Genomic DNA, 15221 nt, shown 5'->3' with positions numbered 1-15221 from the left:
TTCTTAGAGGTTACGAGGTGTATGGCCTGGAGGCTGGCAAGCCATGACTGCCTGCAAAGGCTTCTGGGTAAATAGCTGCTTCTGCTTCTAAGCTAGCAAACTGTTATTTCCTTCTGTACCCTTCAGCAACATTCCTTTGTGTTATGGGAAAGATGGGTCAAAAGCACAGTTACAGTGATCTCATGAAAAACACCAAATGTCTTATCTGGAGGCTCTAATGAGCTGATATTCATAGAATCATAGAATAGTAGAGTTGGAAGGGGCCTATAAGGCCATCGAGTCCAACCCCCTGCTCAATGCAGGAATCCACAGCTCAGCTCACCCGGTCTCTACCGACTTTTCTCTTCGCTTTTCAGCTTATCTCTACATCAGTAAGGACTAGGAACTTGCTTTTTAATAAGCAATGAAATCCATGCTATTTCAGGATGCTGTATTCCACGCTCACGCAAAGGCACAGAATACTCCCAGCTTTGAACAGAAATCTGCACGCATGTCTGGGTGAATACCGGGGTGTGTGTGTGTGTGTGTGTGTGTGTGTGTGTGTGTGTGTGTGTGTGTGTGTGAGAGAGAGAGAGAGAGAGAGAGAGAGAGAGAGAGAGAGAGAGAGAGAGATCTGATGTATGTCTTGCTACTGGGCTGTACTGGTTTCAGCTAAGAAGTTGAATACTTTTGTCTCTGCACAAGGACCCCTGGAGCTGAATGCCATGTCAGGTAGCGGCAGTGTCTGTACATGTACGGAGCAGCATCTGCGCGCAAGGCCCAAGGCAACCCCCTCCCCCCTTCTGATGGTGGGTTTGCCCCGGGGCCGGGAGGACAGAAAAAGACCCACCAGTACTCGGCTCGCACTCCTCCAGGTCTTCGTTGTCGCTTGGGCACTTGGCCGAAGCCACTAGGACAGCCTTCCTCAACTTGGGGCGCTCTGCTGGGGCATTCTGGGAGTTGTAGTCCAACACATCTGGAGCGCCCCAGGTTGAGGAAGGCTGCACTAGGAGGTCATCTGTGTTCCAAGGTGGTTCAGTGGAAAAGCTGGCCATAACACCAATTAGAAACCCAATTAGTGGGTCTTTCCCATGCCAAAGAAATGCCAAGTAATGCCTTGTTTATCACAACAATGTAGACTTATTTATTTATTTATTTATTTATCTATTGCATTTATATACCTTTCCATAGCCGAAGCTCTCTGGGCGGTTTACAAAAAGCTGTCTGGGCGGTTTACTTATGCTATAGATTCTTAGGATAAGAAGAGCTGCTTTGCTATTAATACCTATGCAATCCATCACTTGCTGAACAAGGCAGCCATGCCAAGTTCAGTTATGCTATCATGTTCTTGTGCCCAGGGGTGGGGGGTCCAGACTAGTCATAGAATCATAGAATTTATTTATATTTATTTTATTTGTTACATTTATATACCGCCCCATAGCCGAAGCTCTCTGGGCGGTTTACAAAAGTTAAAAACAGTAAACATTTAAAAAGTGTACAAAATTTAAAAACATTTAAAAAACCAACAGAACTTTCTCCTGATGTTCACGATCGTATCTCGGCATGTCTCTCAGATATCTCAGCCTGGCTGCTTCATCGTCGTTTGAAACTTAACATGGCAAAGACTGAATTGCTTGTTTTTCCTCCTAAACCTTCTCCTCACCTCTCATTCTCTCTTACTGTCAACGATGTCACGCTTACTCCAGTCACGGAAGCTCGTAGTCTTGGCTTTATATTTGACTCCTCGCTCTCCTTTACTCCTCACATCGAGGCAGTAGCTAAATCCTGTCGTTTCTTCCTGTATAATATTGCCAGGATTCGACCATTTTTGTCTGTCTCTTCTGCCAAGACTCTTGTTCACGCACTGGTTATCTCTCGGTTGGACTACTGCAACCTTCTTCTCTCTGGCCTTCCTTCGTCTCACATCAGTCCGCTGGTCTCTGTCCACCACTCTGCCGCTAAGATCATCTTCTCGGCCCGCCGTTCTGACCATGTCACTCCACTTCTGAAATCTCTTCATTGGCTTCCAACTCACTCCAGAATCCAATATAAACTTCTCCTGCTGACCTTCAAAGCTCTTCACGGTCTAGCTCCTGCCTATCTCTCCTCTCTCATCTCACACTATTGCCCCGCTCGGGCTCTCCGCTCCTCTGATGCCATGCTTCTCGCCTGCCCAATGACCTCCACTTCCCTTACTCGGCTTCGTCCTTTTTCTTCTGCTGCCCCTTACGCCTGGAACGCTCTTCCAGAACACTTGAGAACTACAAACTCAATCACTGCTTTTAAAACTCAGCTAAAAACTTTTCTTTTCCCTATAGCCTTCAAATATTGAGTTTGTTCTGACTCTATACTGTTAGCTTCTCCCTACCCGGTGCCTGTTTACACTTCCCTGTGCCTGTTCGCATTCTCCTTCCCTCTTTATTGTTTACTACAACATATTAGATTGTAAGCCTACGCGGCAGGGTCCTGCTATTTACTGTGTTATCTGTACAGCACCATGTACATTGATGGTGCTATATAAAATAATAATAATAATAATAATAATAATAATAATAATAATAGTATCCATAAAAACGACAGTTCTGGGGTCTGTTAAAAACAAACTTAGCGTTGTTAAATGGTGTTAAATGAATCATAGAATAGCAGAGTTGGAAGGGGCCTTCAAGGCCGTCGAGTCCAACCCCCTGCTCAGTGCAGGAATCCACCCTAAAGGGTCTTCTGTGCAGAGAGAGCTTTTGCAGTCTGGTCCACTTTTATTGGGATATGCCTTATTTATTTATTTATAATATTTCTATCCCACCCTATATCATTAAGATCTCAGAGCGGCGTACAGATAAAAACATACAGTATAAACCAATAAATATGCACAGTTAAAAACAAATTAAACCATGATCCAAGTTAAAACAATATATAATTTAAAAGCAGTAAAAGCACTTAAAACAGTTAAAACAATGTGCCAGTGAGTTTAAACATCAAAGTCTTTGTTTAAAAGCCATGTTTTTATTTGGCATTGAAATGAAATCAATGTTGACGCCAGTCGGGCCTCCAATGTGCTGAAAACTATGGCTTCATGTTTGTATCTGTCTTGTCTTTCCAGCAAACGGGGGTCAAGTGAGAGAGACTGAGACATTTTCACGGCGAGAAAATGCTGGGTGCGCAGAGCATGTCCGGACACTCCCAGGAGGAGGAGGAGAAGATGGTCTGTGTCATGTCCTGAAAGGCCTCTCTGGAAATGGTCGAGAAGCGGAGAGGCAGCAGGAAGCGAACGCGGAGGAGATGGTGGACGGACTTATGTTTGACGCGGGCCAGGAAGAACTGGGCGCCTGGCGAAAAATCTCCAGCAGGGGAGCACTGGAAACGTACGCAGGGAGCAGGCCCATCTTCAGCCGGGATGCGATTGCGCACTCGCGGATCGAGACAGGGGAGAAGCTGCACATCTGCTCCGAGTGCGGGAAAAGCTTCAGCCGGAGGTCGGACCTGATCCGGCACCAGAGAATCCACACGGGGGAGAAGCCGCACCAGTGCCTCGAGTGCGGGAAAAGCTTCTGCCAGCGCTCGCAGCTTCTCGGGCACCAGAGGACCCACACCGGAGAGAAGCCTTATGTCTGCCCAGCGTGTGGGAAAAGCTTCGCCCACCACTCGACCTTCATCGCGCACAAGAGGACCCACACGGGGGAGAAGCCCCACCGCTGCCCGGTTTGCGGGAAGGCCTTCAGCAACCGCTCCGTCCTGATCAAGCACGAGAGGACCCACACGGGGGAGAAGCCCTACCCCTGCTGCCACTGTGGGAAGGCCTTCAGCAACCGGACCAGCGTCCTCAAGCACGAGAGGACCCACCGCAAAGAGCGGCCGGGCAAAGGCTCGGATGGTGGGAAAAGCTTCGGTTTCCATCCCTGCATCCTTGAACATGAAGCCGACTAATTCAGCTGCTGCCCCCAATCTGGCGCTGTCCAGATGCTTTGGATTACAAGTCCCATCAGTCACAGCCGACATGGCCGATAGTCAAGGACAATGGGGTACTTTGGATACTTTCGGTGGGGATGATGCACGGGTTATTTTTTTCTGGATTAAAATTGGAGGCAAACGTCCACTGAAATATATATTGGCTGCCATCCAATTAAAGCAGTGGTTCCCAAACTTTTTCAGGTAACCGCCCCCTTGGTTCCACAAACTCATGCCCAGTGCCCCCTACCCTACACTATAAAAATCATTATTCAGCATAGCGGTTTTCAACGACCCACTAAGGAAGATAATAACAATAAAATTCAAAACAGTAACAATTAATTGAATATTTATTCAAAATCCAGAGCACCTGCCGCAGGCTTGCCGAGGGAGGTAGGGAAAAGAGAGCGAACACCTCTGTTTTGCAGCCAGCATGGCGGGGCACACCAAGCAGGGTATGTCTCTTCATTTGCGTTTTGGTGCTTTTGAAACATTTCAATTTACTGTTAAAAGGACTCTTCTTAAACGGTATTAATACATGTGTGGATTCTTTCTCTATATGGCTTGGGACCAAACTACCTTCTCCCATAAAAATGTCCCTGGGTTTTAAGATCTTCTGGAGAGGTGCTTCTCAGAAAAGACCACCTTGAGCGCCCTCCTACCTCTTAACGCCCCCCTATGCAATCCCACCGCCCCCAAGGGGGCGGTACTGCCCACTTTGGGAACCACTGAATTAAAGAAATCTTTAAGCACAATCCTGTAGGGCATGCTGGGAGTTGTAGGACTTTTGAATGACTAGATTTGATTTAAACCCCTTTCAATATAAAGAAGCTTTTTTCTGTTAAGCAAAAAAAGACTTGTATTTTTTTCACTTGTAAAAAGCATGTAATTGCTTTGCAAGTAGAAAATAACTAAGTGTTTTCTTTCAGTATTTAAATAAAAGGTTTACATGAAATGCAATTTTTGATGATGGTAAATTATTATTATCATTATTATTATTATTATTATTATTATTATTATTATTATTATTATTATTATTTTCTATACTGCCCTTTAACCACAAAAGTGGTTTCCAGGATGATATATAAAGAATATTGGACCCTGTGTGTTCTTAATTCTTCAAGATTTCATGCATCTTACAGTAGTTAATGTTCAAATATCAGTAAAGCTTTATCTTCTTATAGGAACATAAGAAAAGCCTGTTGGGTCAGACCCAAGGACCATCCAGCCTAGCAACTAGGAATTGTATTTTAGTATCATTTTATAATTTTTGTATAATTGTATTTTAATGGTTTTTTTAAATATATATATATTATTGTAAGCTGCCCAGAGAACTTGGTTATCGGGCAGCATATTAATACTGTAAATAAATCATTCATAGAAACATAGGAAGCTGCTTTCTACTGAGTGAGACCCTTGGTCCATCCAGCCTAGTATTGCTGGCACTGACTGGCAACGGCTTTCTGAGGTTTCAGGCAGGAATTTTCCCAGCACTGCCTTGAGATGGCGAGGATCGAACCCAGGACTTTCTGCATGCAAGGTGTGTGCTCTGTCACTGAACCACAACCCTTCCGCTACCACAATACCATCCTTTGGAATCAGGTACCTCAAGATATGGTGATGGCCACCAACATATGCATAGCTTTAAAAGGGGTTAGACAGATGCTTGTCTATACGGCTTGCTTACCCCGACCTAAATGTGCATATTCATGTTTCAGGACACATGACGCAGCCGTCCATTTGCCGTAGCGCCGGGTTTTTAGCGCGATAACGCGCATATTCGCATTTGCGATTTACCCCGACTTTTGGATCACTTCCGAGTTTGCACCGCGTTATGGTTATGTCTCTTTGGGGGAGCTAAATCGCATTTTGACATGTGGGAGGAGCTTTGAGGATAGGACAACGTGATTGGCCGATTTCTCACCTATCGTTTGCCTCGTTCCTTCGTGCCATTTTTAGTTTGAATTCTCTGATTCTGCTGCCTCTTTCCTTCCCCCCACCCTCGCTTCCGATTTGTCTGTTATAGGAATCTGTGAAGCTTCGCATAAAATGTATAGCTTCCATCGTCTATACTCCTTAGCATCGCACCATCGTATATGCGTATGTGCACATTTATAATAGCACTATAAAAAAAATCAGATAAATCGCTGTTGCTGCTGCAGTGTGACACTCTTTGCCTAGATTCGAATCAACGAAAATTTGGATTTATATGTAATGAGGAATCCAGTTGTCATATAGACGGGGGCCTGGAGGATAAGGCTATCAGTGGCTACTAGTTGTAATGGCTGTATATTACCTCCAGTATCAGAGACAGTAAACTGGGGAACAACAGGAGAAGGGTGATGCTGTCATGTTCTCGTTGTGAGTTTCCCAGACACCTCTGGTTGGCCACTGTGGAAAAGAGGATGCTGGATTAGATATTGATTCATTGATTTAAAATATTTCTTGGAGTGGTATGCATGCAGCACCTGGTGCAATTTCCTTTTCAATGCAACTGTTAAAGATACAGGAGCCCCATCCTCCTTTCCATATGGTCACCCTATCTGTAGAATGTAAAATTGTGAATAAAATTACACTTTGTAATAAAATGTCTCTAAGGCTTTTGTATGCAGTAGTTTAATCACAGCTCTTTTGGGAAGAAAGTAAAACAAGGATCCATGAAATCAAAAAGGGGTCCTCAAGATTTCATATGATTTTTACAGAGCAACCCCCCCCTCCCAAACCACAATCCAATCACAGAGCCCATCATCTTCCACAGACTGAACCACCAAAATCAGGGATCTACCACTCAAGGGTGCAGCCACGGTGCAAAAACATGGATCTGAGGCAGGGATCCTCAGGATTATTAGACAAATACACCAAAATCACCATCATATCACAGATCATATCTGCTTCCAAGGACTGAACCACAAAAATCATGGATCCACTGTTCATGGGCGTGACTACGACACCAAAACATGGATCTGAATCTTATATAATAATTATAGGGTGACCCTATGAAAAGGAGGACAGGGCTCCTGTATCTTTAACAGTTGTATTGAAAAGGGAATTTCTGCAGGTGTCATTTGTTTATATGGGGAACCTGGTGAAATTCCCTCTTCATCACAACTGTTAAAGCTGCAGGTGCCCTGCCTCTTAATCTGGTCACTCTAGTATAGCTCCTGCACCTTTAACTGTTGTGATGAAGAGAGAATTTCACCAGGTTCTCCATATATACAAATGACACCTGCTGAAATTCCCTTTTCTATGCCACTGTTAAAGATACAAGAATCCTGTCCTCCTTTTCATATGGTCACCCTATTATGAAACCATAATAAAATCATAGATTAAACTGTTCAGTGTGAACCAAATTACTAATCCCATATTTGAGTGTTCCACTGCAGTACAAAACCACTGATTTGAGGGACATATCCTGAGAGCTGATCCTTAAAAGGATGAACATGTAACTTCTTGAAAACCCTGGGTTTTTATAAATGAGTCAGCATGCTACTGCACACTGCCTGATCTGTCCTGATCTGATTGAGAGCAGCTAAATCATGCAGATATGTTTCGTCCTTGTGGTGTTTGTCATGTTATGCAAACAAGGAAATGTGGTTTTTCTCTTTGTGAACAAGCCAGAGAAATAGCCCCAAATCCACAATCAAATCAGCTGTCATCCTTCTATACCCTCCGGCCTCCAAAAAGCATGTACCTATTGGAGCAAGGTGTTCCCACGGAACAACAACAACAACAAGGTATATGAGGAATGGATCCTCATGAACCATCTTAATAGTTTTTACATGTTAACAAATGTTAAGTCACACTTTACACCCTTTCCTATAGAGTGCACCATGAAAATCCTCATGAATCCAGGACATTGCAGAGGCTTTGATCGGAAGTAGATTTCTCATGATTCTTACACACAAGCCCCACCATGACAACTCCCATAATATTAGAACGTAAAGTTGATTAGTGGGAGATTCCAGACGGATAAAAGGAAATCCTTCTTCACACAGCGCAGAGTTAAACTATGGAACTCACTACCACAAGAAGTAGTGATGGCCACCAATTTGGACGGCTTTAAAAGAGGGTTGGATAAATTCCTGGAAGAGAAGGCTATCAATGGCTACTAGTCCTGGTGGCTATGTGCTACCTCCAATAGGCAATAAACCTGTATACACCACTTGCTGGGGAACATGGGTGAGGAGGGTGCTGTTGCACTGTGTCCTGCTTGTGCGTTCCTGGTTGACAGCTGGTTGGCCAACGTTTCCCTGGCATTCTTTTTATTTTATTTATTCAAACACAAGGATCTCAGGGCGGCATAGAGATAAAAACCATACATATAAAATAGAACAACAAATATACAGTTCTAAAACTAATTAAACCATTAAAAATCAAGAATTTTTAAAATCTGTTGATTCTTGCACTAATGTTGTTCCCTGCTTCAATCCAAAGGGAGAGGCGGGTAAGAAATAAGATGATAATGATGTTGATGATGATGATGATGATGATGATGATGATGATAAAACCAATATGAAATTTTAAAGCAATAAAATCCAATTAAAACAAGACATTGTGCAGGTTGGTGGATTTAAGGATTCTTTTCCCCTTCTAGACATCCTTCCCGTTTCCCACCCACCTAGAAAGGGTTAAAATACAGTGTACTCAAACTCCTAGAAAGTCCCCAGAAGGGTTGAGCAGGAGGGATGGGAAAAAAGGGAAGGACCTTCCTGTGTTATTATTCTCCCTCCTTCGCTCCCTCCCTCCTTTTGGTGTGGGGGGGAAACTGCCTGCTTGGTTTTCTTGGGCCTCCTTGGTCCACAGAGATCCCCAGAAGCTGCAGAGGTGTGGCTTGCAAGGTGGGGTGAGTAGTGCAAAGAGGAAAGGGGGGGGTGGGGATGATGGGATTTGGACAAAAGCAAGGTTCAGCAGGCAGGCAGGGAGCGATGGGGAAACAGGCAGAAATATCACCAGTGGCTCCAGGACTAGGCATCAAAAGCAAAGAGATGGGTCCTCTGTGCCACATCCCTTGCAAAAGGTTCCAAGACGCTTTGATGGCACATGAGCCTTTTTTTAAAAAAAATCGACTGTGATCCTGTCTTCCCCTTGCCTGGGAGTAAGCTCCACTGAGCTCAGTGGGACGGACTTCGGAGTAGACATGCATCAGTCAATCAAGTTTATTTCTGCAAACAGCAAGCATGTTAGAATAAATTAGGGTGACCATATGAAAAGAAGGACAGGGCTCCTGTATCTTTAACAGTTGCATAGAAAAGGGAATTTCAGCAGGTGTCATTTGTATATATGGGGAACCTGGTGAAATTTCCTCTTCATCACAACAGTTAAAGCTGCAGGTGCCCTGCCCTCTTTTAAATCTGGTCATAGTATAGCTGCAGTATAGCTCCTGTTGAGATGAGGAGGAAATTTCACCAGGTGCGACATGCATACAAATGACACCTGCTGAAATTCCCTTTTCTATGCAACTGTTAAAGATACAGGAGCCCACTCCTCCTTTTCATAGGGTCACCCTAAATAAATGAACAATAAAATACAGTTAACCACCACTACCGTAAAATAGAGTTAAAATTGAGAGATTAAAAGTCAAAATATACAAGCACCAACAGGGGAGACGTGAGAAACCCATCTGTAGAGCGTTTAACAATGTTAATTTATCTAGGGTGACCATATGAAAAGGAGGACAGGTCTCCTTTAACAGTTGCATAGAAAAGGGAATTTCAGCAGGTGTCATTTGTATATATGGGGAACCTGGTGAAATTCCCTCTTCATCACAACCGTTAAAGCTGCAGGAGCTATACTAGAGTGACCAGATTTAAAAGAGGGCAGGGCACCTGCAGCTTTAACTGTGGCGATGAAGGGGGAATTTCACCAGGTTCCCCATCCATACAAATGACACCTGCTGAAATTCCCTTTCCAATACAACTGTTAAAGATACTGTCCTCCTTTTCATAAGGTCACCATAATTTATCACCTCTCTGCTATGGCTTATGGCTGCTCCGCAAAATCTAGATATGCATTGTTTCAGCAGGCTTTATATGTTATCTTTAATTGTTTTTTCGGTGGATTAAATTGTTCTCAATTTGTGTATGTTTTCATTCTTGTAAGACGTCTTGAGTCTTCCCCCTCCCCCTTTTTTTTTCTTAAGAAAGGTGAACTAATCATTATCATAGTAGTAATCGTACAGATTGTTCAGAATTGGGGAGTTCTGCCTCTAATCAACAGAAAACCTACCAGGGGCAAAGGTTGTTGGTAGGTTTTTATTACTGGCCCTGTAATCTCCTGCATCTTAACACACCAACCATGATATGCTGACATTTCTGCAGCTGAAGTAAATATAGGGTGACCCTATGGAACGGAGGACAGGGCTCCTGTATCTTTAACAGTTGCATAGAAAAGGGAATTTCAGCAGGTGTCGTTTGTATGCATGCAGCACCTGGTGGAATTCCCTCTTCATCACAGCAGTTAAAGCTGCAGGAGCCCTGCCCTCTTTTGTATCTGGTCACACTAGTGTAGCTCCTGCAGCTTTCACTAGTATAGCTCCTGCAGCTTTCACCATCCATACAAAGGACACCTGCTGAAATTTCCTTTTCTATACAACTGTTAAAGATATAGGAGCCCAGTCCTCCTTTCCATATGGTCACACTATAATCTGGAGGGTCACACTTTGCCCACCACTACAGAAGAAAAATGTTAGCAGTGACGTCAGAGGGGAATGAAATGCAAGAAATGCAGACAGTGATATATGTAAAATTATTACAGTGACCATTCTCAGTGATGTTGATAATATACTGGCATTGACAAATCAGGGAACTCCTGCAATGGGATAAAAACTACTAATTTTGATTCAATAGAGACGTGAAATAATTGAATGTCTTGGAAAATTTTAATTTGACAAGTTTCACACTGCATTCTCCCTTTGAAATTCATTTTTTTGAGAATTATTATTATTATTATTATTATTATTATTATTATTATTATTATTATATACTGCCTTTCCACAAATGTCACCAAAGTGGTGTACAACAACTCAAATAAAAACAATGCTGCATAAATCAATGTAATCATATTTAAAGCAGTATTAAAACAACATTAAGGGTGCTTCTCACGTTGGGGACTCCTGTACTAGCACATATCTTGAACGGCAGCTGAGCAGGTGATTGTATTCTTGTTGTTCTTGCGGACATGTAAGCTCCTATAGAGTCTGTTCAGACAACACGTTAAGCCATGGTTTGTCCACTAACCATTTTGAAGCAAATGGTTAGTGAGCATGTTGAAACTATGATTATGTAGCTACCGTGGTTAGGAATGATTCACATGACACGCTAAGTTATGGTTCACATGACACACTAAGCCATAATGTTTAGCTCAAAATGTTTAACTACCATGGCTTAGCGTGTTGTCTGAACAGGGTCATTATAGTGTTGGCTGAGTAGATGTGATAGTAGTGGGTCTTTTAGTCTGAAGACCAAATTACATTTTAAAGAAACACTAGGGGGCTGTATTCTGGTGGTCGGCGGGGCTGAAGGGGCAAGACCAGAACACTGGAATATTTTAGCTGAAAGCTTTTACTGCCAATAGCTAAGCCCCGGGAGGCGTGTCAACCTTTTAAAATGAGGGGAAATGTGCAAAAGCTGGTAAACCCGGATGTTCTGATTGGAAACCTATGAGGGCCTGATTTAGCTTCTGGGCCTGACATTCAACACCCCTGCGGTATTGGGCGCATTCAGAAAGACACCTTAAACCATGGCTTTAACCACGGTGGTTAAGGTAGAAATCCGGGCTGTGAATAAAGCAAAAAGCCTTATTCACCGTGGTTAAAGACGTGGTTTAAGGTGTCTTTTGAACACAGCCTGGCTTTCTGGCGTGGTTTAAGATGTCTTCTGAATGGGCCCATTGTCTTTGTCACCGAAGAGACTCCTGAATGGTTTAAACTTGTCATGTTTGTGTCTTGTTTCCTTCAGGGAGAAACCGGTCTTGTGGGTTAGGCCTAAAGCCAGTTTCCATGTGTACTGTACCTGTCCCCACCCACAATCCCTAGCAACCCAGTCCTGAGGCTTTTCTGAATGACAGTTTTACAGGCCCGAAGCCAGAGTCTACACACTTCTGTACGGTTAATAGGCAGGAAGCAAATCTGAGATCCGGCCTCTCTGAGATAAAACCATGTCCGGAGAAGGAGGTGCGATGACGGCCCCGGACTTCCCGTTCCAGCATATCTTCGCTCCCATGTCGTCTGCGGGCATTAAAACAGAGGAAGAAGTAGAAGCCCCAGATCCTGTGAATGGGGAGTGGGGACCAGGAGGAGGACCAAAGGGCCGCCATTTTGCTCAAGTTGGAGCCGCCAAGGGGTTCCCAAAATGGACGCCATCGCTGCCGGTGAAACAGGAGCCGGAAGAGGGGCTGGCCCATCATTGGGAAGTTCAATGGCAGGAGTTCCTGAGGGCGTTGCAGCCCCCTTGTGCAAGGTGGGAATATCCACAGCTTCAGTTAGGTGATAAAAATGCCATTGAGTTATCTCCAGTGTCCATCGACGGAGAAACCAAAACCAGCCAGTGGCCTGGACCAGAGGAAGTGAGCCAGATTTCGCCAGGCCTCAACGGAGAACCTGAAGCGGCTTCTAAATGTCTGGAGTTTAGAGAGGGGGAAGATCGCGAGATGGCGACGGAAGACATTCCAGGCCAAGGTGACATCAGTGCCGAGATCCAGCGCAAGCGCTTCCGGTATTTCCGCTACCGGGAGTCGGAGGGTCCCCGAGAGGTTAGCCGGCGACTGCAGGAACTCTGCCATCGGTGGCTGAAGCCGGAGAAACACACCAAGGAGCAGATCCTCGAAACCCTCATCCTGGAGCAGTTTGTGACCATCTTGCCTCAGGAAATGCAGAGCTGGGTGAAGGCAGAAGGACCGGAGACCTGTGCCCAGGCGGTGGCCATGGCTGAGGACTTCCTGCTGAGTCAGGAGAAGCCGAAGGGGTGGGAAGGGCAGGTGAGGTGATACCTGAGAGGACTTTGGGGTCATTTCCGGTGAGCCCTAAAATGCTTTTATTTCAGAGCTGTGCTCAAAAGGGCCCTTCGGAATTCTCCAACCTACTTGTGGGTTGAGAAATTAGAGGGACGATTTCACCGAAATTTCTCCAACGGGAGAAGAAACTCTCCAATAGTTTCTCACAAGGAGAACTCCCCATTGGCAGGGGTTGTAGCACAGCTTCTTTCCTTTTTCCCTGAGGGTTTTTGGTTTTTTGTGGCAGTGTCAACAGCAGCACCTATGTTGGCCTATTTTTGCATCCTTCACAATGCACCATGCCTAGGGTGACCCTATGGAAAGGAGGACTGGGCTCCTGCATCTTTAACAGTTGCATAGAAAAAGGAATTTCAGCAGGTGTCATTTTTATCGCCTGCAGCACCTGGTGAAATTCCCACTGCATCACAACAGTGAAAGCTGCAGGACCCCTGTCCTAATGATCAGATCCAAAAGAGGGCAGGGCTCCTGTGGCTTTCACTGTTGTGATGAAAAGGGCGTTGCACCAGGTTCTCCATATATACAAACGACACCTACTTTTCTATGCAACTGTTAAAGATACAGGAGCCCATAGAATCATAGAATAGTAGAGTTGGAAGGGGCCTATAAGGTCATCAAGTCCAACCCCCAAGCCCAGTCCTCCTTTCCATAGGGTCACCCTACCCATACTTAGCATCATTCCAGGGTATTGTGGGGGGTAGGAAGGGAGAAGGCAGCCACCATTTAAAAAAATGGTGAAGGAAATTTGGAGAAAATTCCTCAAAAGTGGCTTTTTATTTCTACAAATTATTATTATTATTATTATTATTATTATTATTATTATTATTTATTTATTTATATAGCACCATCAATGTACATGGTGCTGTACAGAGTAAAACAGTAAATAGCAAGACCCTGCCGCATAGGCTTACAATCTAATAAAATCATAGTAAAACAATAAGGAGGGGAAGAGAATGCCAACAGGTACAGGGTAGGGTAAGCAGGCACAGGGTAGGGAAAAACTAACAGTAGAAAGTAACAAATGACACCTGCTGAAATCTGAACGCCACCCTGAGATCTTAATGATATAGGGCAGGATATAAATGTTTTAAATAAATAAATAGTGGAATAAGAAAAGAAAAATGACACTTCTGAGGAAAATGGCTATTGAGAAGGTGCTTTATCATTTGAATTTATTTTGGTGAGGTGTTTTGAGCTTGCCTCAGCAAAGTGGCTGAGGCAGCGGAGGCTGGTGGCTCCGATGTCAGTGGGGTGACGAATCCGCTCCAGGTTTCAGTCAGAACCAGTCAGAACTCTAAAGGAGCAAGCCAAGCTGCTAAGATAAAACTCTTTTAGAGTTCTGACTGAAACCTGGAGCGGATTCACCGCCCCACTGACATCGGAGCCACCAGCCTTCACTGGGCTAAGGGCCTGGATGTGAGGGAAATCCACAATGGATTCAAAGGAGTTCTTGTTTTTATGGATCCAGGCTGTGGGTTCTGCAGCGAACCGGCTTTTTCTGGGTCAGGGAGATTCCATGGACTTGTGGGCTAGTTTTCCACTTTTTGGGGGGGGGGATTTGAACGAATGTGTATTTGCGCTAATTTTGCGCAAATGTGTGCCTTCTTTTTGTGGCGATGTGCTTCCTGTTTTGAGGGCAAATGCAGGGCCGGGCAAAACTGGTAACAGGCCCAGGCCAGATGGGAAATGTAGGCCCCATTTCAAACTGCCCATTAAGTATTTTTTTATCAGTTCTAAATACACATATATTACATTTTTATTTATTTATTACATTTTTATACCGCCCAATAGCCGAAGCTATTGTTCTAGTTCATACACATGAACTAGAACAATTTATAAAAAAGGCAATTATTTATTTATGTATATAGCAACAACCATGTACTCGGTGCTGTACAGAATATACAAATAAGTCTAAAATCACATTAAAACATATGAAGGGGGGAAGGGGTTACACAAAACAGAAATAAAGGAATAATCATAGCAATGAGAACAGTAAATCAGGCTAAAATACCTGGCAAGCACTTTTATTCAAGATGTTTATAAGACATCCCTTCTTCACATTCAGAAATGCTTTACGTAGGGTGACCATATGAAAAGGAGGACAGGGCTCCTGTATCTTTAACAGTGGCATAGAAAAGGGAATTTCAGCAGGAGTCATTTGTATATATGGGGAACCTGGTGAAACTCCCTCTTCATCACCACAGTTAAAGCTGCAGGAGCTATACTAGAGTGACCATTTTAAAAGAGGGCAGGGCACCTGCAGCTTTCACTGTTGTGATGAAGAGGGAATTTCA

The 15221-nt window shown here is 44.0% G+C and overlaps 1 protein-coding gene across 1 annotated transcript in view; it reads left to right on the top strand.

Moving 5' to 3' along the window:
• The window catches only part of LOC134395661 (uncharacterized), a 141646-nt gene that overhangs the window by 114286 nt on the left and 12139 nt on the right, over nt 1–15221 (top strand). Inside the window, exons 5-6 of the mRNA XM_063121824.1 lie at nt 3077–3891; nt 12067–12894. Of these exons, the coding sequence (XP_062977894.1) occupies nt 3077–3891; nt 12067–12894 (1643 nt within the window). The remainder of the gene's footprint in view (nt 1–3076; nt 3892–12066; nt 12895–15221) is intronic.

The sequence above is a fragment of the Elgaria multicarinata genome, chromosome 3, assembly GCF_023053635.1.
Source record: "Elgaria multicarinata webbii isolate HBS135686 ecotype San Diego chromosome 3, rElgMul1.1.pri, whole genome shotgun sequence".
In the NCBI taxonomy this organism is placed as follows: Eukaryota; Metazoa; Chordata; class Lepidosauria; order Squamata; family Anguidae; genus Elgaria; species Elgaria multicarinata.
The sequence above is the reverse complement of the archived record's forward strand: the minus strand, read 5'-3'. Positions and strand labels throughout refer to the sequence as shown.